The sequence below is a fragment of the Protopterus annectens genome, chromosome 17.part0, assembly GCF_019279795.1.
Source record: "Protopterus annectens isolate FY-2018-M chromosome 17.part0, PAN1.0, whole genome shotgun sequence".
Lineage (NCBI taxonomy): Eukaryota > Metazoa > Chordata > Ceratodontiformes > Protopteridae > Protopterus > Protopterus annectens.
In genome coordinates, this window is record NC_056751.1 from 101,418,956 (window position 1) to 101,444,489 (window position 25,534).

Sequence of the window (25,534 nt, forward strand, 5' to 3'; positions counted from 1 at the left end):
GCTATCAGTCTTTTTCAGTGTGTTTATACATATTAACAGTTCATCAACATTTTGTAGCTCATGCATCTATTATATCTGCCCATCTCATAAGTGTTTAATTAATCCTCATCCAGTCCAAGTGAAAAAACATAATGAATCTAATTCTAACATACCACATACTAATATATGGTAAATATATATGATTATATCCGACCAACCCGTAATTGTCAAAACAAATTATTTAAAGATGTTCATTCAGTCCAGGTGAGAAACTTCCACCTAATTTGATAATCCAAATTCATTCCTTTTTATTTAAGATGTCATGCCATCCAGCTTTCGTATTTCTATTGCCCTTTATTTTATCAATAATAGTAAATTTAAAACATGCTGTGGGATGTTGTAAAGTATGCTTGCATAAACCATTAGTAGGATGTTTATTCCTGATGTTGCTCAGATGTTTAGCTATACGAAGTCTAAGTGGCCGAGAGGTTTGACCTACATGCAAGGCCAAACAAGTACAATGTTGCACAATATCTGATCCAATCAGAACTACAGTTGGCAAAAATATTGATATGAAACATTTTTGGAGTATTTTTGCTGGTAAATTCTTTAGTTTTGGTAACATCTTTACAGAAAGAACAATGACCACAAGGAACACAACCTGATAAGACACCACCTTCTACTATATCTTGAGATGAGTAAAAATGTGGTGATTTTTATTTATAATGGTTGAAAAACCCACCCAGTGCCTTTCCTCTTCTATAGGAAAAAACGACACTTAGGACCCAACATTTTAGATGTTCTTCAGTCATTAAAATGTCCTAGTGTTTCTGAATCAATTTTATGAACTTGTGGGTATTACACCCATAAGTCGTGTTCAATCTAATAATATCTTGATTCTCTCTATTATGTTTGTATTGTAATAAATCATGTCTATTGTAAGTACAAACTAAATTACTGGTCTGGATAACTTGACTTTTGCAGTAACCTCTGTTACAAAATCTGGTAATAAGATCTTGTTGTGATTCAAAAGAATGCTCCGTAGAGCAAATTTGACATATCCTTAGAAACTGAGATTTGGGAATATTGTGTGAGATGTGTTTGGGATGACACTGAGGTAATCCAGCTTGAAGCATGTAATAAACCACTGGAACTTGGTTGTTGTCTGTAAACATTACTAGCCAAAGTTCTATCATATTGACAACGTATTTCAACATCAAGAAATGAAATACAATTTGCATCATAATGAACTGTAAATTGTATACCCCACTTATTTTCGTTGAGGTGCTGTACAGATTCCTGAAGATACCCTGAGTCTGCTCTCCAAACTAGCCAGCAGTCATCAAGATATCTTCTCCAAATATCAGTTTCATCCAAAAACACATTATGATTATGATCATAAATAATCTGTTGTTCCAGGTAACCCATGAACAAATCTACATAAATGGGTGCAAAATATGCACCCATTGCAGTGCCTTTTAGTTGTAAATAGCACTTATTAAAATAATTTTTGGTCAGGACGTGTTCAGCGACACAACTGAGAAATGTATTAAAACCAGGACTGTACAGCGGGATGCATTCAAGCCAGTACTGCAGTGCAGCTAAACCAGCCCAATGTGGTATACTAGTATACAGTGATTTAACGTCTAGGGTACACACAATCCATCCAGGTTCAAGCTGGGAGTCCGAAATAATAAGAAACTGAGTAGTATCTTGAATTCTAGCTCTCACACCTCTAAGTAGGAGCTTAAGATAAGCAGTCAAACATGCAGATAATGGTTCAGTCAAAGAACCACTCACTCCCAGATACAACTGGCCTGCCCGGTGGTGACTGATTATCTTTATTTATTTTGGGAAGTAAATGTAAACATTGTGGTAACTAAAATACTGTAAAATTTCACCTTCAAATCCTTTGTCTTAGTTAAAAAAAAACACTTGATATTAATTCATTAATATCAATCGTGACATTAGGACATTACTAGATTGTAAAGACACACTCTGGCAGATAGGCTGAATGCCGATAAACTGCCTGGGTTTAAATGAATCAATTAATATCGTGTTTTTTTACTAAGACAAAGGATTTGAAGATGAAATTTTTACAGTATTTTAGTTACAAATCAATTGCTAACAAGTAACACTGCTTAACCAAACTTTACTGCATGCATGTTAGAGCATGAAAGACTAGTAACCAATAGTATTACGATTTTAGAGTCTTTGCATTGGTTGTCTTTATCGCATTATTTGAATGTCTTTTTAAGGGTGTGTGTGTGTGTGTTTCACAAACTTCTGATGAAATTCTTGTTGAAACATTAAAGAGAATGAAAGCGCTAATGAAAAGTGTTCACAGGTTCTATTCTAGCCTTAGTTTTGCCTTGTTTTTTTAGTTTTCCAGTTTAGTATTTTTTGTTGGTACCTGTTTTTGAATAAATTCCTTTGATGACAGAGTACTTTCTAAGACACATCTGGAGAATATGGAAAAGGAAGACGAGAAAGTGTCTGTTTTTAGTTTAAAAAAAATCAATCTCCCCACGTCAGATTTCTAGGTCTGATCAGAGACCAACTTAGCTAATTTTCAGGCATGGCCAGCACCAACACAGCAATAGAATATCTGGCAGATAGTGATGGTGCCATGGCATCTTCCAGAATGGCCACCGAACCAGTGTCCGTAACAACAGGGTTCTGTGGCCTACTTTCTGATGGGCAGCAGACCAACCCCTGAAGATTTACCAGTGTCTCCCACTCTGGAGGTAGTCAGTAAAGCACATTAATGGCCATTATGTGGGATAGATGGTTGAGGAGGATAACATCCAGAAGTTGTACAGTTCTATTTGTCACCCTTTGTCAACACCATTCTTCTCCTGTCCTGGATGTCCCACCCTTTCAGAGGAGTGCAGGATAGAAAGTTTTTTTTTTTTTTTTCATTTTTACCAAACATAAGCATTCACAACCGGGTCAGAAATGCTGTAACATTTACTCCAGTTTATTTTTGGTACCAAAGAAAGCCAAGACCTGTGGTCTGTTCTTGATCTCAATCTTCTAAATCAATTAATTTCAAAATAATTCTGTCACTTGATCAAGGTTTAGTTAATTCTTCCTTGCCTGTCAGGAGAAGACTAGATATGTCTTATGTCCAAGATGTGTGTCTCCACATAATCGCAATGGAGTCCAAGAGGTTTCTACAGTTCTGCATACGGAGACAATTTAAGTTCAGGACACATTTCTTTGGACCCAGTGCAGCCCTTAAGTCTGTTACCAAATGCATATCCATAATCATGGCTAACCAGGGGCTGCAGGTGGGTAGTGAAGGTCTTCCCTTACCTAGGTGACTGGTTCCTGGCCTTCCTAACAAGAATCAGTCTGCTGCTAACCAAAGAGTCTCTTCTGGGCCTTTCCAGTCCCTTGGGAGTCTCATTGAACACTGCAAAGTCTCCTGAGCTTGCATAAAGCTTTACTTTTATTAGTTGCACAATAGACAGGACATTTTTTTGGTGGACAGGATTGCATCTCAAAAGCATTACTTCATATTATTCTGATATGGCCAGTTTCAGCCTCAGACTGCTTTAGGGTATAAGGACTTACAGTGATACCTATTTTGATCACTCCATATGCTGTGTTCTACATGACTTTGATACAGTGGACCTTGGGAACTCTGTGGCATCAATTGATACAGGCAATGGATTAGCTAGTAATATTTCAAGGATGTGTGAATGACAAATACATTTGCTGTCAGCATGGACATCTCTGCCATGGGTGGGAAGGGGGCATTGTCAGGAGTATACAGAATGTTTGTTTACAGAAGAAGGCTGACTGTCACACATCCTTGAGAAGAGGGTGGCTCTACTGACCCTGCAGATATTTGAAGACACTCCACCTCCCCCCCTTGAGTGAGATAGCCATACACACTGATGACATGGTTGTGGTCTTGTGCGTCAAAAAGCAAGAAAAAGCCCACTCCTTTCCCCTCTGCCAAGTAGTGATGGGGGAGTATGGGAATTCTGTGTCCATGAACCACATTCTAATAGCGGTACTAGGTTATCGGCCCTAGGGCCTATACAAGCCTAGCCATAACAATTTCCTGGATATTTCTTCCCACAATATTTACTTCTCTGGACCCCTGTCTAGCAGGGCGACTGACATGATCCCTGGGGTGAATTTCCTACCTCCCATCCAATCATCAAGGTTCCTTTTGAAGAGGGCCAAGGAGGCGCTCTGCTTGACATGTATGGGCAGTCTATTCTAGAGTATGGGGAGTCTCTGGGTCAGGAACCTTTCTCTCCAGCATGTTTTGTTCATTGTGATGACAAGGTTTTGATCCCTGGAGCATGTGGCTCTGAAGGATTGGGATTTCTGTAAGTGGAGAGTGTCCAACAGCTCAGGGTTTAACATGGCCTCGTATGTTAAGCAGAGATCGCCTCTGAGTAGACGATATGCCACAGAGTATAGCTGGATTTTTTTTTAGAAGGTCAGCATATGGCATCTGCTTTAGGCCTGTGATTCTTTTAGTGAGGTATTTCTGTGGCCTTTCCAACTGTTAAAGATGTCTTGTGAGGTACATACCAAACTGGGCATTATACTCTGTAATGGGTCTAATAAGGGATGAGCACAGTGGGACATTGACCTCCTTTAAAGCCCTTAGTGATGGTGTGCCACATAATAGGATTTCCTGACTGTTGTGGTGATGTGGTTATCGAAAGTGAGACCATTGTCCATCTGTGTCCCTAAGTCTCTCATCACACTTTTGATGTTTAGTGTACTGCCACCTATGTGGTAATTCATGGGTACATGTTTTATTCCAAAGGGGATAACTATACATTTCTTGGCATTAAGCTTGAGCCCATGGCTCTGGCACCAGGCATATGTTTCTCTAAGGCCCTTTTGTAGAATATCCACATCATTTGGGGATTCAATAATGGCTCCCGCTTTGCAGTCATCTGCGAACTTTGTTAGCCAGAATCCCTTCGTGTTGGCCTGTACTTCAGAGAAGTAGATGACAAACAAGAGTGGTCCCAGGACTGAACCCTGAGATACTCTACTTGTCTGGAGCTAGATTTGGAGTCTGCTACTTTTACAGTCTGGGTTCTGTCAGTAAGCCAGTTGGCAACCCATCGAGTAATGTAGGGATTTATGCCCAGCTTAGTAAGTTTATCTATGATTCCAGAGTGGGGGATGGTGTTGAAGGGCTTGGCGAGGTCCAGATAGGCTGTGTGTACTGCCTTACCCTCGTCCACAGCTCTGGAGACTGATTCGAAGAAGTCAATCAGGTTCAGGAGACAAGATTGGCCCTTCACAAACCCAAACTGGGTTGGGTCCAGTGTTTGAAGGTTGCCAATGTCTTTGTTTATAAGTTCCATGATAATGCGTTCCATGCCCTTGCAGATCAGGCTCGTCAGACTGATGGGACGGTAGTTCCCGGGATCCAAGGTGGATCCCCCCCTTGTGGAGTGGGATAACTGTAGCTGTGTGCCACTCAGTGGGCATGAAACCTGAGGTGAGGCTATGATTAAACATGGACGCTTAGGTGAGGTGCCAGTTCATTTTGTAGTTCATGTAGTACACAGCCTGGGATGTCATCTGGTCCCTTGGATTCTGTATTCTTAGCTTTGGAGAGTGCAGTTTCTACCTGTGTGGCCGTGATTACCGGAATTTGGCAATCTTTGGTATTGAGATGGGCCTTTTAGGGGGTGAGGGGGGGTGAAGTTGGCACTAAATCGATCTGCCAGAATATTGGCAATATCCTTAGGATCAGTATATTTAATGCCATCCTGCTGAAGTTCAGAGCAGATCTGAGCATTGCCATTTAGATTCTTGACATAACTATAGAATGCCTTGTTGTCTTTGGAATCTTTGGCAATTTTATTTTCGTAACTAGCTTTTGAGGATTTTATGAGGGATCTCAGCTACTTACTGAGGCTGGTGAGGGAGTTTTTTTGTATCCTGGGATTTTCCTCTTCTGCAACCGTTTCTTCCTTCTGTTGTATAGTTTGTTTATAGCAGGGGACCACCAGTTTGGCTTCCTTTTTTTTGGAGGAGAGCAGCTTGGTTCTATTATCAGTATGTTACAATTTGTCTTTGTTAATATGTTAAGACAAGTAATGATCAACTGTTGCCTTCTGTTACAGGATAAATTTTCAGTGGAATTACAGGAGCTCTGAACATGTATTATGTATAGAAATGTCTGTAGAATGAATACTTATACACTTTCATTTTATGTTTAGCTCAACTGTTTTGAGAAGTGGAACTTGAATGGTCTGGTGAAACACCTACTTGGCAAACAGCTTGTAAAAGATCAGTCTGTACGTTGTAGTGATTGGTCTGTATTTCCGCTCAGTGAGGACCAGCAGATATATGCAGCCACAGATGCCTATGTAAGTACATAGTAGTTTTTTCTTAAGCTGGAACAAATGCTAACAAATTGTAGTAGTAGTATATTAAATGTCACAAAAGTAGCTGGCTTGCTGGTGCAGTAGCAGGTCATCCACCTCTGTTGCTGGTGATCTCTGTTCCGCAAGACTCTTTTATACTAGAGGGGACAGTCTTGGTGGGTGGAGAAGGCTTTATCCTGCTGTCTTCCCTTGTGCATTTAGGTATGGGGTCCCAGATACGTAGTCGTAAGCTGCTAACATGAAAGCAATAGTGAACTTGGGAGACCTGTTGCCATGAGTGAAATATGCTGCCGTGCAAAATCCTTTTTTATGTTGAACCACATGTAGTAAAATATTGGCAGATGGTGTGTCATGGCTTTGCAGAATATAATGTACAGAGCCATAAGGGTATATCAGAGGAGCACACTAAAATAGAAATTGGTGAGTTTTGTAATGGAATCAGTTGGAGTGTGTAACAAGGCTAAAGGGCTGCAGAGTCCGCTTCAGATGTTGAAAGTTGGAATATGATTATTCTGCTGGTCCTTCCAGATTCCTAAGACCTTGAGGCACCCCCCCCCCCAGTGCAGACCTTCTGCACTTTCATTTGTAACTTTTGCCCAGGTTGAGGTCGCAAGACTTGAACTAGCTGTCATCCATGGGAGGTGTGACGTCCCCATGTTGAGACAGTAGTCAAGGAGCCTGAATCCTCACCACTGATACTGGAGAGGAATGTGCACTTGGAATACAAATGGATCCACTCAGTATTTCCAGATGCAGACCTCTCTGCATCAAGCACAGTTTCCCTTAAGAGCACACAGAGAATACCCTCAGCCCGGGGTCTGGATCTGTATTTGTCTCCCTCCAGGTCCCCCAGTAAGACTCCCCACTGGTATAGCTGTAGGGTTAGGTTCTCAGCAGAGTGTCCAAGCCAAGTCCTGCAGCACCCTCTCTGAGAGACCAGTGCTTTGTGTCCCTGCTTTAAGTAGCTACACACAGACACCTTGGAAAGGCTGGCACAGATGTACCTGCTGTGTCTCCTTCTGCCCAGAGTATAAGGTGGTTATCACTGCCATGAGGCAGTCCACAATCAGCTATTCTAAGGCCCTTAACAAGGGGCATTCAATTGTACTGCGTAATTATAATAATAATACAAATGGTAGTAGTTGACCAAGATGGCTAAGCCTTCTGGAGTGGCCCACAGAGTGTCACCAAATAAATATAAGCACTCTCAAAGGTTAAATACATTCTACAAGGATCATCCGCAATAAAAGTTTAAATATATTTAATAAATAATAAGAGCATGAAATTACTGAATATATATTAACAGTAAACCCCAGAGTTCACATCACAGGAAATATTGAAAGTAATATTGATGGACAGACTCATGCAAATAGAGAAAAACAATCTCTAAAGTAAGCTTCATTATATTCCCGATGAGTCTGAGAATTACTATTCCGTAATAACTTGATAGAGCAAGACAGAGTGAAATACGTGCGCAGTCTTTCTAGTCATGTTCCCCAAAACAGAATATCCATACTCTGAGATTACTTCCTGTAAAATATAATATCCAAGATGGCTTGCAGAATGACCTCATCTGGTCACCTGACTCTAGGTTCTCACAGTACCCCCCCTTTGAAGCTGAGACAGGAATTTACCATAGATGACTACAATACACATCTAAATGTTTATGGTAGTACCTGTGGCTTTCCCTCATTTTACTTTGCTAATGGACAAAAGCTTCGTTCATACCCACCATCTCCGGTCTCATTCAGCACTTGGGGGTGCCGTTTTAATGGTTTAACAGCTTATTTACATTTTCCTTATTTTTCTTAAAGTAACCTAGCTGGTTAACCTTTGCTTGTCCCAGTGTCCTGTATTAAAACATATGCATTTAATTCAGTTACAATAATAAATGTATATTTCTTTTCATTCCAGTAGGGTGCACTTGTGATATATTTTAACACAAGCAAACCTCAAAAATACATTTTCAGCACAAGGATGTGTACAAGTCAGTTTGATATACAAATGACGTATAATTTATTTACAAAATTCCAGCTAGCTGTGTTTGCTGAAGTCATACATCCACTGCCCTACTTCTGGCATGGCTGGCAATACCTCCTATCATTACAGGAGTTATGGTTTTACTACTGTAGGACTTCACTGTAACTTCCCACTCCTCTGGCTTGACATGCATACCCACATGCATAACTGCCTGTTAAACCTTCTTCCATCCTATATGGATACTCTCACACTTCCATCTCACATAGGGCTACTGCACAAGCTTGGTTTAGCAGAGTAAGCTCAACTTTGGCCCATAAGCCTCATGCTGGACACCCACTTTTATGTTGGATATCAACATTTCAGTGTGCCTGATCACCTCCCTTCCCCCCAGAAAGCATGAATTGCGTTTGGCTGCTCAACATCTCCCCTGGCTCCTCCTGTAACTTGTGTCACTTATTGGTTGTGGATCATCTGGTTGTATTTTGGGGGGGGGGTATCTCTTTGGAGCCCGCTTGGCTTGTGATGTGTGTGTGTGTATATATTATATATATATATATTTTTAATAGGAATCCTGGTAACAGGAAGGGTGAAGTTATACCATTGTTGCATAGTGTAAGTGGAACAGACACATGAAATTAAGTGAAATGGAGCAATACATTTTGGTAAGCGATGATGGGTTGAGAGAAACTATAGGTAGAACTTTGTATGTGGTATAGTTCTAAGTGTATAAATTATTTTATGATTAGGTTCAAATGGGCTGCTGCTCACAATGTCATCTATTAATTTTTTTTTCAGGGCATTTAGTTTTCTCCTAAATTTTTTAGAATATCACAGAAATTCACAAATTTGTGGAGTAATCTATGATTTTTAAATCCTTAAACTGCCTGTGTGCGTTTCTTTAGCTTTCATTGAAACTTTATATATTGTCTTATTGTTTAGTAATTCAAAAGTGCCTCAGCTTTACATTATGCTGTGTAGTAAACAGCTTTGACATACTGTTAGTATGCTTTGTAATTGCATGTTTTTTGTAGTTTTTGTGAAACTACAATTTCAGATGACTTGTTAAACTGAGGTCCCATGTGCTTGATTTCGTGGTAGCTCAGGTGGGTGTAAATAATCCCACAGCGTCTATTGAAAAGATTAAGAGACGTTCCTCAATGCCCTGGCCAGATTTCCTCTAGTAGTATAACTGTCACCTAGGGTCTTGCCTGAAAAGAGGCCAGTAGCCTAGTGGGACTAACCTGGTCAACAAAGGATAAGTAAAAAATAAACTAACAAATGCTTTCTTTGTGGTATGTTGTATTTTGGAAAGTTCCTCTGATTAGTTGGTTGTATTTTTCATGGAATTTATTGTGTGTTGGTTCAAACGTTTAATAGAAGTGTTTTTATAAAATATCACCACATTGACAGGTGCTAGTCTTCATACATTTGAAAAGCTGATTCTTAAAATTCATATTGAAAGGTTTTACACAAAAAATGTTCATATGAATGATGCATGTAAACACTGTGTAAAAACATAGGTTTTGTCGAAAGTGTTGTCTTAAAAACTTACCTTAAAATAAAGTTTCTAACACCATTTTACAGTCAATCTGAGAGGCATGACGTATGCCTAGTCCATAGGGGCAAGGCAGTATCAGAGCTGTGACTCTGTCTGAGATGGTTCTGTAGGTGAGTATTATACCTTAAATAAAAGTAAAAATCCTCTCTAAGCACAAAACTGTTAGTGAAAAGTGAAAGGCAACAAACGTAAGAGCACTGACAGTACCACAGTTGGGAAATTTATTGCAAAAATAAAGAAAAAATCAAAACAAACTAACAAAGAATAAATCCTTACAAAACAGTGGTAAGCGCTTTCAGGGATCTACCCCTTCATCAGACAACAGTTAAAAATCCCATCATTCATTAAATACTGGAGGTTAGTCACATGATGTTTCAAAATTTCAGTTGTACCCAATAAGGACATGATATTTAGTGCATCAGTACATATTAGCACAGTTATGCAAATAAAAAGACCATATACTAAACGAATTATAGCCAAGATAAATAAGAAATGTATATAACCTTGTATGGTGTATAACTATATATAATAAAAACCTGATAATTCTAGCGACAACACTATAAATCTATATACACACATATATATATATATATATATATATATATATATATGTGTGTGTGTGTGTATATATACGTATATATAAAAATACTAGTGCATCCAGCTTATATAGATACATTAAAAATTTTATATAAAATGCTAATATATATATATATATAGAAATAAATAATCAGACAATCTAAAATACAATGTAAAAAATATATAGAAAATGTATTGTAACAAATTAAAAATCTAAAAATTCAAGAGAATCAATGTTTCAAAGGTCGAGCTTTTAAAAAAGGTTTAAGTGACACCATTTGATTCACCCTGGGGGCTAGTCTGCATTAAATCTAATAATCAATCTCTGCTCAGCAGCTTCTGTGTCATTAGATAAATTACCCCACCTTAATTTCTCGGACAATATTTGTAAAACCAGAAATTTAAAAATATGTTCAGGTCCTGTATTCATGTTGTGCATAGCAATCACACTATTCTCCTTGCAGTTCCTAATATCCCTATATATATATATTTATAGTGTTGTCACTAGAATTATCAGGTTTTTATTATATATAGTTATAACACCATACAAGGTTATATACATTTATTTATCTTAGCTATAACTACTTTAGTATATGGTCTTTTTATTTGCATAACTGTGCTAATATGTACTGAAGCACTAATTGTCATGTCCTTATTTGGGTACAACTGAAATTTTGAAACATCATGTGACTAACCTCCAGTATTTAATGAATGATGGAATTTTTAACTGTATTATACCTTGTAGATGTTTTTTGGCAAAGTGCATTGAAATGACAGAGCAGTGAAGATAGGAAGTTCAACTGCTGGGGTTAAGCAGCTTGAAAAATTATTACTGTAGAACCAACTGAGGGTAAAGTGCTTACCAGGGCATAGCTCAGTTATTTGGGTTGACACTAGTTGTGTGAACTCCTACTCGTATAAAGCAGATTGAGCCAGAAAGGTATACTTAGCTTCTCAACTAATATTGAACTCTTCCCATCATTATTCCATTTTTATATTTAAGGCCATTAATAAAATATCTGGTAGCTTCACTGATGGCTGACAAAAATGGGAGCTAAACAAGAGCTGTTCATAACATGAGTGAGTGCTGTGCTGGGTATTCACAGAACAGTTAGATTGACTCAATTAATTCTCTAGCAAACATTATTCATTAAGGCCCTTTTTCTTTTTAGGGATTCCTTATGTGTATGGAGCTGAGGCTTTCCTCATCTGTTTGCCAGCAATGTTTTTTCAGGTAGTTGCATAATCTTTGTAAACCATCTCATTTGTTCTGTGTAGGAGGGATCGTCTCAGTTGGGATCTCTTCAAGAAACCAGTTAGTGCTATATTTGACCTCTCTACGTTTTCGTATGCAAAAGAATTATTACCCTGTACTTGCTGATCTTGTGTCACTATCTGAGTTTTCTTGTTCCAGTAGTTAATGGTAGATATATCTGTGGTCTTGAAACTTGTCATCTGTTTTTTTATGGTTTTGAAATCTAGGTTAACTGAAGAGGGTTAAAAAAGACACGTGTTTGTAGTATAACGTGATACTGGCATATTACCTCATTTCTTTTTTGGGGGGGAGGGGTTCAGTGCCCCACCTCCGTCACCTGGTCTAGCAGTTGCTGCATTTCACTCCCAGTCTGTTACTCATTTTTGCCAAGGCCAGAGCAGATCTTGAGGGAAGGGGGCACTGTCTTTAAGTCAGATGGGGAAGGGGGTTCCTTATGACTACCCATGTCTCCCTCGGTGCTCATGGCTTCTTCCGAGGGGCAAGTGAATGATGGGAGCATTGAGACGTATCACCCCACCTCCCCAGCAGCCAAGCTCTGTCTTATAATTTGACCATGTCTCTCATCATATGACATCCCTGACCTCCGCTAGGAATCATTAAAGGAGGCACCCACATCACCATCCTCCCCTCTAGGATGGCAACACCATTTCCTCCATTTCTGCCATTCTGTAAATTGCCTGAGCCGCTAATCAAACCCAGATCACCTCGTCCAGAGTCAAGGCCTTATCCCTGTAACCACTGGAGGGACTTGGTAAGGTATTTTCCAGCTCAGAAGATTTACATTATATTGTAGTGCCTCACACCTTATTTTAATTGTTGCCCATTACGGGAAATCTGTGGATAATTTTGTAACCTATTGTATGTCAAGGTACTCTACATTTTTGTTTCTGTATGCACCAGCAGTGTAACAGAGGTGCTATGTGAGTAAAGTGAATATAGTTAAGATGCATAGTAAAATCTTCTTAATTGCTTATCTTAAGTTCATAACATTTTGCCTTTTCTTTAAATTAGCACTAGGGTTTGAATGATTTAAATGCTTTTATGTAAAAAAAAAAAAAATGAGAAAATGTGTATTCTTGTAGTAAATGTATTTGAATAACAGAAGTAGATAACTTTTCTAAAGCATAGAGAGAGATACCTCAGGAAAACACACTATCCACATCACTTTAAGGTTCTGAGAGTTTACTGTACCAAACTCAGTAATATATTATCTGTACAAACCTGGTAGTACTTTTCTATTGCACTTGGTAGCATGTACTTAGAAGAACTTCGCAAACATTCTGGATCTTGCAAAGGTTACCTGTTCATATCCCGGTTGCTACGAACACCTTGCTGGATCATATTAATAGATGTATGAATGAACTGTCATCCCACTAAATTCCTTTCATCAGGTAGTCAGCTGGTATGGCCTTTACCTTCGTTCACTTAAATCTCCAGTGGGAAGCATTTTCACCTGTGCAGTAATAAAAGTACATGGTATGCAATGAGTTTTATGGTAGAGGAACACTCCCTGATGAATAATTTGTTAGAACCTAAGGGCGCCATTGTAGAAGGATCCTCCTGATGTATTAACTGCAGATGGAGGACTAGTCCAGAGGCGCATGGGATTCAGTGTTAGTATAACCCCTCCCATGTACCATCTTGAATGAGAATTCATTTAAAGTGACTTCAGACAGATATTAGGAAGTGCAAGGATGTCTAGTGATTCTGACTGATTTAGGTCAAACTCCCAAAATTTGTGGACAATGTAAATTGATCTACTTTTACTTCCTTTCCTGGAAGTGTAATTCCTATGCTTTGAGCATGCTTTAGTAAATGATGCTGATTAGATTCCCCCTCTCCCAAAAACAAACTGTCAGACTAATGCAGATCCATTGCGAAGTCAGACTTCTTTTCAAAGTCTCTGTTTCATAAGTGTTTAATAAATTTTTTTTTTTTTACATACTCCACTCTCAAACAATATTTAATACTGAACTACACTGGTTTCTCACTGTAAGAATATGACCAATGGGTATGTTTCTAATCAGTTTTAGAAGCAGTATGAAGACTCTGAATACTCATCGTTACTAGTCCCCTTTAATATTTTTACTTGGGGTGTGGGTGCTATCTCAGTTATCGCCATGTCTCTCAGTTTAGAACCACTCTCCTACCTTTTTTCTTAATTCTTTAATTTTTACAATTTGCGAAAAAGGGTAACAAGAACATTAAAAAGTCACGTGACATTTGATTGAATCTGAAAATATGCACACAAGTACTCAATTCAAAATACAATTATATGTATACTTAATGTTTAACAGCACTTTGTTTAATCGTAGCAAGTTAAAGTGCACAGAAATGTGTCTGGACGATAATGTATGAGAGATTCACTCAGCCTCCTTTTTCAAAAGAAAGAAAATAGCATTAAAGACGGAAAATAGCACTAGAAAATGTTAAAAGTTGCTAAAACAGCTGTTTAAGGTCCAACTAAAAATTAGGTGGTTGCTATTAACTGTTACAAATTTATTTGCTCCAGCTGCTTACATTAGGCATCTCAGGTTTGGGAAGTCAACAAGTGGGGAAAAAAGATGGTTACAAGGAATGTGATGCAAAAAGTTCAAGGTACCAAGTCCAGCGATTTTGGATACTTGTCTGCACAAGATTTTTCCCAACTACAGTAAGCTCATCTTGAAAAATCCCTTGTAAATTATGCCAACACTCAGATAACCTAGGAGGATCTTTATCTTTCCAGTAGTGAGCAATTCCCTTCTTGGCTGCTAAAAGGAGGACTTGAAGATATAGGTGTACCCTGGCTAGACACAAATCCCATAATTGCCATTTCTCTTTTTTTTAAGGATAGGGAATACATCCCGCTTAAAGCCAAGAAGCCGAGCAGAAAGGTTCAATCTTAGAACAATCCCATGTTATGTGAGCCCAGGATAAAACTGTTCCTTCCTGTATACATCTGCAGCATTGTGGGAAAGATGAAAAACCCCAATTAAAAACTAAATTGGCGGTAAGGAAAACATTACGCAGGCATTTCCATGAAAACCCCCCATTATGGGGGGTAGGGGATTGTCCAGTGAAACCTCAATATTTTAGCAAGAATTCTGCCATCTACGCTCAGAATTCTGGGTTCATAATGGTTTATCTTAGTCTTCAAGTGGATGAAATTGAGTGGTAATTAGGACTGCATAGAGTGTAGAGATACCCATATTAATGCTTATGTCCCTGTTCCACCAGCTTAAAACAAGATTACAGAAGGGAGACTTGATTATCATGGCAGGGTGCTGAGAATAATGGGCTTGATTGAAGATGGAGATCAGCTGATTATAGAAAATATGGCTTTGAGGTTAGGAGAACTCAAGGGCAGAGAAATGAATCTGGCCAGTTGAGGAGCAGAGTTGAAAGGCATAGGATTCCTCTCTGAAACTAGAATGTAAGGAGAAAAGAGGAACAAAAGCTCTTAAAGACAGGGTGGGTCTTGTAAGAAAGAGTAATGTAAATACATTTCTCAGGGGAGGCTTATTTTTGAACATATCCAAAATACCCTTGTATACTGTATTTAGATATTGCAAGTCTTCTATAGATGTACGCCTGTCATATACTCCTCTGGGTATGGCATATAATAAGGAGTACCGGGGTTCCTCTTAGACCCCGACTGTATGGGCCACTGGAGATTGGAAATCAAGAAGAATGGTAGTCTGTAGAGATTGCACCTATTAAGGAGAGGTGCCAGAGTTGTATAGCTCTCTGAAATAGTGCGTTTTTATTAATAAGGTGTGTACCCAAAGCTCCCAGTCTGATATTGCACTATAAGGCAGGGAGGAAGAATCCTTTGGAGCACAGAGTGTCCAAAGAAATTTAAGATTTCTCTTGTCCCATTTTCTCAACATAGGTGTTGGAATACTTATGTAGTCCCTGTAAAATGTAGGAAAGTTTGGGATAGAGACAAAATTTAATTTCAAAAGAAAGTGTCCAATCTACCCATTCAGACAAAGTATAATCTATTATCCTTTTTTTCATTTACACATTTAGATATTTTGTCTGTGAAGGGGTACAAGTTAAAAGAAGTCCTTAAATATAAGCAACTTTGGGGGATTGATTGTAACATTATAGTTGCTAGCGTAAAGGGAGGGCACTGACACATTAAGTATGCAAAGTAGATTTTGTAGAGTTAATCCTGTAGCCTGATTGATATATCATACTGCTGGTAGAGCTCTCTGGATCATCCAGTATCACTGAATCGTCTGCAAACAACATGACTGCACTACGTTGATGGGAAGAGATAGTGCCTTTTTCTATTTCTGGAGCATTTCTTTTGGATAGGCCATCAATGATTGTTAGTATGAAAAGAAGGGACCAGCAGACACCCTTGCCTTACTCTGCTGTGAAGGGGGAAGGATCCTGAAATGAAGAGTCCTACCTTTACTGCCACAACTGACACCATAGAGACTGATTGAATAATGGCACGCAAGTACTGCCATTTTACTGTGTCATAGGCTTTTTCAGCATCAGCCTACATTATACCCAAGGGGAAACTGAAGTTTACACTTTTCCAGCTGTTGAGGTACTGTTAGTAAATTCTGCCAGAAGGATCATCCTACCCTTTTTGAGTCACGCCCAAATGTAGGTCTTCTCTTAGCCAGTCCATCAATCCCTTGGTTGGATGTTCTTATATTTTCTTGCATTCTTTGTGTCTGTTCCAAATTTGCTTTACCAAATCATCTATTTCTTTCCTGCACATGTAACCAAGCCTCCGTAATCTATTCCTTTTTGCATGTTCTGCAGTTGAGGATACTTTGGCTTCTGCTGTGATGTCCTCATTTCACTTTCTGTCCTACAGTGTGCACCCTTTTACCTGCCTGTAGGGCTTCATCTCTACCACCTCATTTTTCCTCTGCTTCTCTGCATTCACTACCAATATTTGTGTTGTGTAGAAGCATTGGTCACACCACTGTTTTGTACGCCTTGCTTTTCAGCTTCTTTAGTCATTCATCTGTCGCACACTGCCCCTTACAGTTTGTGCCACTTGACTGCAGCAGCTCTAATTCTGGCTTTGGTCTACTCATACTTCGCTTCTCTAGTCATATGCCTTACATGAACCTGATTACCTGTTCCACTATTTTCCCTTGTGTCTCAGTTTTCAACTTTTTAGGATTTCCCCATTTGCTGCCATGACCTGTGTCTCTTCTGTACTCCATTTCATCCCATGTGCCTTTCAGTTTTGAATTCCAGTCCCCTGCTGTTTGCTGAAGTTCCTTTTCAGAATTTACTTGTAGTACCACATCTTCTACATAATAGCTGTGTTAATCTGCCCTTTCTGACCTGTTCTGTTATTGTAGCCCATCACTAGTATGAACAGGAGTGGGCTCAAAACTGAAAGCAGATGCATACCCCCACTCCCAGTGGGGATCCCTGTCTTGAGTCCAAGCACTGTTTTCCTTGTGGGATTCTTGAACACAACCTGGTCTAATTTCTACCATTGTATCTGAGACTTTAGGCCATCACAGGACTGCCCAAATAAGTTTTCTTGGGGCCTTCTCATGTGCTTTCTCAAAGCTAGTAATGTCCAGTAGTCCAGAAGTCTTTCTTTACCTCTAGCTTCTTCTCCACTATCCTTGCAAATTTCTGTCATTTGTACTGCACTATAATCTGAATCTAACCAACTTATCTCCCATCTAACTTTCTGCTACTCAGTATATCCATCAGTCACCATTCCAGTACTTTCATGCAATGTGACAGGAGTTTAATACCTTTATACTGCCTGCAGTTGTAAATATCCCCTTGGTTACATATGCTGGCACTAGCGTGCTTATTCTGCAAACGTCTGTGATGTATTTCTCTCTCCATACCGCACTTAGTACTCTGAGGAGCCATTTCTACCCTAACCATTAGCCCAGAGTACTACTGTGTAAATTTTCTGAAACATCTTTTTGCCTTATTTTATTTGTAACATAAACCCATTCATGCGAACAAGATTTTCACAATATTACAAAAGAAAGCATGAGAACATAGTGTATGTTAAAGCCTGGTATCTCAATAATAAACTGCCTGTAGAGTGATTTGCTAACTTTTTTTTCTCTCTGCACCATTGCATGTGGTGCTTAACACGCCAAAAAGTTAATGTAAACACATTGAAAAGTTTTGAAAAAGTTTTATGATCATGTCACTGAATATAATTATTGAACTTTACCCTCAGAAATGTCAGTCTGGGGATGGCACATTATGGGACAGCACCACTCCACATGTGTAGGGATGCATCTTCTAAAGTCTGTGGACACATCCCATGCTATCCCGAAGACGACTTCACAATGGGGTACTGTAAATGTATTTGAGCTGTGAATTAATAAAAAGATTATGAAGCTTTTTATTAAAATATGGTTCAAATATATAATGACTGATAATGGGGAAGATACTTTGTATTTACTTTACTGCACATATTAAATACTACATACATTGACAACACGCCTTAAAACTAAATGTTAAGTTGTCAATCTCGCCTTCATTCTTGCTGGATGGGTTCGGAGCCGATCCTCGGCTCCGACTCGGCCAATACTAAAGCTCGAGAGCTAATTCCAGTAGCTCGAGGCTCCCCTAGATCCCACAATGCTAGGCGGTAACTACTCAGATCTTGTTTGCCGCTATAGCTGACGAGGTGCTTTTCTACTGGCTCAGGCAGGTGAGTTACATTTTTACCTTTAGGTACTTCTTAAAACCCCTTTTTTAATTTTGATACCATAACTTTTTAGTTTAAATTAAAAATTTAGATAAATCGACCCCTGTTTGTCGAGCCCCCTTTTTCATTTTTCCCTTATCTTTAGGCCTTCGGCCCCTTCCCTTCCCCTAGTCCTTTACTGACTAAATTAGTTCTTTTTGTAAGGGCTTGTGTGTGTGTGTTTGTGGCTTTAGCCTTAATAATTTATTTTAATAGTTTTGTAAAGAGAGTGTCTGTAGTGTGTTTGTGTGTGTCAGGCTCTCTTTTTTACTATGTCAAAAGACAAGGTCTCAGGCTTCAAGAAGTGTGGCTCGTGCTGTCAGAAAATGTCTCTGACAGACGGTCACACTTCTTGTGTGTATTGCCTTGTGCCTTTGCACCTGCAGGACTCTTGTGCTATTTGTCATGGGTTTAGCCCTAGAGTCCTGCAGGAATGCAAGAATAAACTTATCTTGCGGGGCTTATTAAAGCCTGAAGGCCCCCCGACTCAGTCTGTGTCGGGGAAGCCTTCAAAAACTTCCAAACAGTCTGCTCCTGTTCCAGAGTCGACTGCTGAGAAGACTAAGTCGGCTTCGACATCGGCTCCGGCTGGAGCCGATGTTTCTAAGCCTCATACTGTTACCTCGGCTCCGGCTGGAGCCGAGGCTGATAAAACTCCGTCGGCTCCGATACCTTTATCGGAGCCACAGTCTAGAAAGAGGTCCAGATCCCCCTCTATCGGATCCGTGCATTCGGCGCCAGGATCCCCTCTTCTTTCGGAACGAAGTCACAAAACTTATTCCTCACGGTCTTCCAGATTATCCGACCATGATTTGCAAAGGGTAGTGAGTAGACTTCTCAAGTCCGAGGCACTGGCCCAAATGCTGCATAGCTCGACTCACCAGTCAGTGGCTATTTCCGTTCCCCAATACATTCCTCCTCCGACTCCTTTGAGTTCGGAGCAAGGGCTTGTCGGAGCCATGACTGTCGGTGCGTCGGATCCGATGCCTTCCATTTCGGCTCCGTCGTCTGCTCCGTTCTCCTCCTTGGAGGGATCTCGGCGCCAGGCTTCCCTCGTCGGCTCCGAGGGGGCGAGTGGCATCGGACCCTTGTCCGACCCCACTCTCCCTCTCGGGGCTTCGGCGTTGGTGAGTTCGGCTCCATCGGCTTCGGAGCCGTCCCTGTCGGTGCCGGGGGAGGTCCTTGTCTCTTTGGAGCGGGGGCCTCGGGCCTTGCCTGACAGGGGTGCCTTCGAGGTCATGCGGAGCGTGCTAGAACCAGGTTCTGCCCCACAGTCAGCTCCTTCAGCCCCTCCATCTACAGTGCCTGCGGTGATTTCTACTCACCCCCTTGTCTCAGACCGCAGAGAGCCAACTCCTCAAGTTTCCCCATTGGGAATTTCCTCCTCTTCTGAGGCCTCTCCTGACCCTGCAGGAGATCCCCCAAGGAAGAGGCAGTGCAAGAGGAAGCACATTGACTCCCCTGAGTCTATCACCTCTGACACTGACTTAGAGGAATCCGAAGGTTCCCTCGATCCCCTCTGAGGATGTCTCCTTTGCTGACATCCTTGAGATCCTGAAACAGAGGGGGAACTGGCCAGCCCTTAACCCTTCGGAGGATGAGTCAGTGTATCTTGAGGCGTTTGGCTCTTGCCCTTCTACCTCCTGGGTGTCCCCTCCCTTTGATCCCCTTATGGAAGTGGTGGCAAGGAAGGCTTGGATGGCTCCTGACTCAGTGGAACCCACCCCGAGGAGACCATCCAAATTTATTACTGCCCCCAGAGACAAAGATTTTTTATCCAAAGGTGTCCCTGTTGATGCCATGGTGGTGGCTGCGGCCACAAAAAAGGAGTTAGCTGATCCTTCGGTTCCTGTCCATCCTCCTAATAAGGAATCTAGGACCATGGACAGGTACGGCAAGCGGATGTTCTCATCAGCGACCTTTTCAATGCGGTCGCTGAACTACTTATGCCACTTCACTCGTCTCCAGAGAGATTTACTCAAGGATATGGGTGAACTGATAAAGGATCCTACAGCTGAGGGGTTCAAAGACGCAATGAACTCCCAGTTGGCAACCCTAAATTCCATCGTTAACTCCTCCATGCGGCTGGTCTCATATGCAGCAGATGGGGCAAGTAGAGCCGCAGGCACAGGTGTTGCCTTACGATGTCACGCCTGGATGCGGCTATGCAACTTTGCGGACCCTTTCAAGGCGTCCTTCACCAATTCTCCCTTTGATGGATCATCCTTGTTTGGTCCACAGGTGAAGGATACATTGACCAGGTGTGAGGTAGAAGGTAAGACTCTCTCTGCTGTAGGAGTCCGTTTTTCTACCCCTTCTAGACCCTATCCCAAAGGTCAAAGGGGAGGAAAGATGTGGTTCCGCAAACAATCCCAGGGAGTCTCATCTGATGCACAAGGACGATTCCCCTCTAGAGGCAGAGGGGGGAATAATAATAGACGCCGCCCTAGAGGCAGAGGAGGTCCGCAAAACCAGGGTAGCAGAGAAATGTTCTCTGACAAACCCTTTCAGCATCCCTGAGGGGCTGCCCACCTTCGGAGGCAGTCGGGGGAAGGTGATCACTGTACCCAAAAGCCTGGCTTTCCCATACTCAAGACAAGTGGGTACAGTCAATCATATCCGAGAGTTACAAATTTCCCTTTATTCACATCCCAACCCAACCCAAAAGATCCCTTCCAGATGTTCCACCCGGTCTAAGGGAACAAGCAGCATTAGAAATTTCAAAGCTGCTATCAAAAAGAGCTATCCAATCAGTCCCGGCAGACCAGCAAGGATCCGGAATCTACTCCAAATTCTTTTTGGTGCCAAAGAAAACAGGGGACTGGAGACCTATACTGGATCTCAGCTACTTAAACAAGTTTGTTAAGAAAACAAAATTCCAGATGGTCACGCTACAGTCCATTCTACCCTTCTTGGGTCAGGACAATTGGATGTGCTCGATAGATCTTCAGGACGCGTACTACCACATCAAAATGGAACAGACGCTCCAGGAGATATCTCCGCTTCAGGCTGGGAGCCAGTCACTACCAGTTCAGGGCCCTGCCCTTTGGTCTCACTACAGCCCCCCGTGTGTTCACCAAATGCATGGCAGTGGTCGCGGCTCACTTGAGACGTCAAGGATTCCAGGTGTTTCCATATTTGGATGACTGGCTCCTTACCGCCACCACCAGACATCAGCTTCTTCTATCCAGGGACTTCACCATCCAATCTTGCCAAGCTCTAGGCATTTCGATAAATTTCGAAAAATCTGCTTTGTCGCCTTGTCAATTTATTATCTTTATAGGCGCCACCTTAGACTCACTCAATCTTTCAGCCAGACTCACAGAGCAGAGGGTGTCAGACATTCGGAACCAAGTTTCCCTTCTCTTACAATGCAACAAAGTCAAAGCCAGACTGGTTTTGAAGGTACTAGGACTCATGGCAGCAGCTATTCCCCTTCTCCCCTTAGCTCGCTTTCACATGAGGATCCTCCAATGGATGCTGTTTACTCAATGGTCCTTTCAACAGCTCCCGATGTCCCATACCATATTGATAACTCAATCATGCAAGAATCAACTGTGTTGGTGGATCACATCACCTCAACTTCTCCTAGGAAGACCCTTCACTCCCCCCCCCCCCCAGTCGCCACGTTGACAACAGGCGCCTCCCTGATCGGGTGGGGGGGCATTATCAGGGCAGGACAGTCCAGGGCACGTGGCAACCTTTCGAGTGCCACTTGCACATAAACGTCTTAGAGATGAGAGCAGTGCTTTTAGCGTTGCAAGCCCTTCACGAATCTCTTCCCACTGGGACTATTGCAATTCAAACGGACAACATGTCCGTAGTGTGGTACATCAACAAACAAGGCGGAACCAGATCATACCCTTTATGTCGAGAGGCACTCAGACTTTGGCAATGGGCGATCTCTTCTCAGCGTTTTCTGATAGCAACGCACATTCCCGGGAAATCCAGCGTTATTGCAGACAAATTGAGCAGAGCAATTCTCATGCCCCACGAGTGGTCTCTAAAGAAATCAGTTCTAGAAGAAGTATTCCTAAGATGGGGCCAGCCTTGCTGCGATCTTTTTGCTACTCCCCAAAACAGCAAGTGTCACGACTTCTTCACTCTCTTCCCGTTACCAGGCCATCCCACCAGAGATGCTCTAGTCCACGATTGGCCCCGTGGACTTCTATATGCCTTTCCCCCCTTTCCACTGATATCTCAACTAATTCAGAAAGCCATCGCCTTGAGAGTGACAATGATCCTCATTGCCCCTTACTGGCCTCGACAGATATGGTTTCCCTTTCTTCATTGTTACCTTTTGGAGCAGCCTTGGCATCTGGACCCAGTACCAGATCTGATAACCCACCAATCGGGTCAGCTGCACCAATCTCTGCCTTCTCTAAACCTCACAGCGTGGTTTCTCCGATTCCAACCTTAGCCAGGCTTCCCTCAATATCTCGCTCGGTCCGAGATATCTTGATAGCCTCTCATAAATCTTCTGCCCGGAAGATTTATAGTAGCAAATGGAAACGCTTTTCCCTTTGGGCAACATCAAAAAACATAGATCCCTTCACTGCACCTATCCAGTCTATTTTAGACTTTCTAGCAGAACTCTTTCATTTAGGATCTTCTGCATCAACCATTAGAGTTCAGTTGGCTGCCATATCAAATTTTCATGTTGGTGTTTCAGAGTCTAGCATCATGGCTCTCAAACTCTGTAAAGCCTTTTTAACGGGTGCATTTCTTCTCAAACCTCCAATCAAAGTTCCCCCGCCTCAATGGGATTTGAACTTGGTTCTGGCATCTTTAATTCTTCCCCCCTTCGAGCCGGCGGCTTCATGTTCTCTGAAGTTGCTTTCTTGGAAGACACTTTTTCTGGTAGCTATAACTTCAGCGAGAAGGGTATCCGAACTCCATGCTCTGTGCAGTCGTCCTCCTTACTTAGTTTTTCACAAAGACAGGGTATCCCTCTGTACTAATCCATCCTTTTTGCCTAAAATTTCTTCTCAAATAAACCTAAACCAAATTATTGATCTTCCCGTCTTTTTCCCTAACTATTCAAACAGGTCGAAACAAAAGCTACATTTTTTGGATGTTCATCGCCAACTTAGATATTACTTAGACAGGACTAAACAATTCAGGAAATCTGATCAATTGTTTCTGTCATATGCGGAAGGGAAATTGGGCCTTCCAGTTACTAAAGTATCCCTTTCTAGATGGCTCACCTCTACAATTACCTTCATCTATGAGATCAGACGTCAAAAACTACCCTCAAGACCTAGAGCTCATTCAACTAGGGCATTAGCTACATCCATTGCTTTTCAGGATAGGCTGCCGATAGATTCAATTTGTGCAGCAGCCACCTGGGCTTCTCCTCATACATTCTTTTCACATTACAAATTGGACATGGTTTCCAGAAGCCGTGCCAATTTTGGTTCCACTGTTCTCAAGAGTCTGTTCAGATAGGCCACCTGGGATAAGGTGCTAGGGACGCGGTCCCATCCAGCAAGAATGAAGGTGAGATTGACAACTTAACATTAAGAAGTTATGTACCTACCATAACGTTCCATGTTAGTTGTCTTCTTCTTGCCTTCTTTCTTGCGTCCCACCCTCCTTCCCCCAAGCCTGGACAGACCGACTGGAACTCATTTTCTGTTTTTCTTCTGAAAGTTATCATTCCCACACTTTCTTCCACCTCTTCTATCCTTACTTAGGTCTGCCTTTCCTTTACGCAGATTGTTTTGAGGTGGGTTTCCCTACTCCATTCTATGGAGACTAGGATTGCTTGGTATAGCTATCAAACGAGATCTGAGTAGTTACTGCCTAGCATTGTGGGATATAGGGGAGCCTCGAGCCGGTGGAATTAGCTCTCGAGCTTTAGTATTGGCCGAGTCAGAGCCGAGGATCGGCTCCGAACCCATCCAGCAAGAAAGAAGGCGAGAAGAAGACAACTAACATGGAACGTTATGGTAGGTACATAACTTCTTATTTGTGTTTCTGCAATGAAAGTATTAAAGATTTTAACAAAAATATTCATCATCTTGGTTATTTTAATTGAGTTTTAATTTGGGAGTTGTACTTTGATAAGACTTTAATGAGCACTGCTGAGCATCTATCTAAAATAGGACAATTCACAGATGTAAACAAAAACATAAATCATGCGTATTTCTTGCCAACTGTGTTGGTATTCAGCTGCTCTGAGTAAGATGTTTACAGGAAGTAACAGGAGGCAGTACTGTTTCAAGAAATATATACTGATATGCATACAAGAGACAGTGAAAGAAAAAAGTCAGAATTCTCAGAAAAAAACATGGAGAGAGAGATCACATTTTGAGAATTGTCATGTCAAGATGAAACTGTTATCAAGACGTAACTAACAAGACACAACTTTAGAGAGTTAATGTTTAATCATTTAAACAAATGAAAGCATGGCTGTACAGTTTGACTCGCAAATCATAGGGATTAAATAGCCTGCAACATGTTCCTACCTGTATCTTGGAAAATTACTAATGATTGCTAATGGAGAGAGTTATGAACTCAGGAATGGATTGGAAGAATAATTGGTGGAGATAAGAAACCACAGAGGTATTCAAGAAGACATCTGACAAGTGGAGAAAAGCTGAAGAGGGAAGCTTAAATGGAGGAAAAGTAGAATGCTCAGAGCATTTAAAGAGCAGACTAGTTAGGCCGGTTCTCTTCATCTGCTGTCAGTTAAACGTAATGTGATGAGGACTGGCTAGAGATGAAAAACTGTGTTATGCATATCTTTTCAAATGAGAAAAAGGTGATTTCAGTCTTGTGAAAGAGTGGAAGTCTGCATCTAGCATGTGTTTTGGAAAAAGTGCTAAATTATTAAATATTATAAAATTGACTGTCCATTAAGATTAAAAAACGACCATGCTGATTGGTCAGCCCAACCAACGTGCCTCTTGTAATTTGAGCATATACCAATGGAAAAAGGTCAGGTGACCTGGACTTTCTTCTATTATATGCAATGAAAAGTCAACTTTTGTTTAATTTTTTGAAAAAAAAAAAAATTACAAAAAATGGAAACTTGAAAAGAACGAGAGACATGGGACAGAGAAAAATACAAGATTAATTATGTA

General features: G+C 41.1%; 1 protein-coding gene across 1 annotated transcript in view; it reads left to right on the forward strand.

The window, feature by feature from the left end:
• The window catches only part of WRN (WRN RecQ like helicase), a 2,579,924-nt gene that overhangs the window by 98,225 nt on the left and 2,456,165 nt on the right, over positions 1 to 25,534 (forward strand). The window contains 1 exon segment of the mRNA XM_044059154.1: positions 6,195 to 6,344. Within this exon segment, the coding sequence (XP_043915089.1) occupies positions 6,195 to 6,344 (150 nt within the window).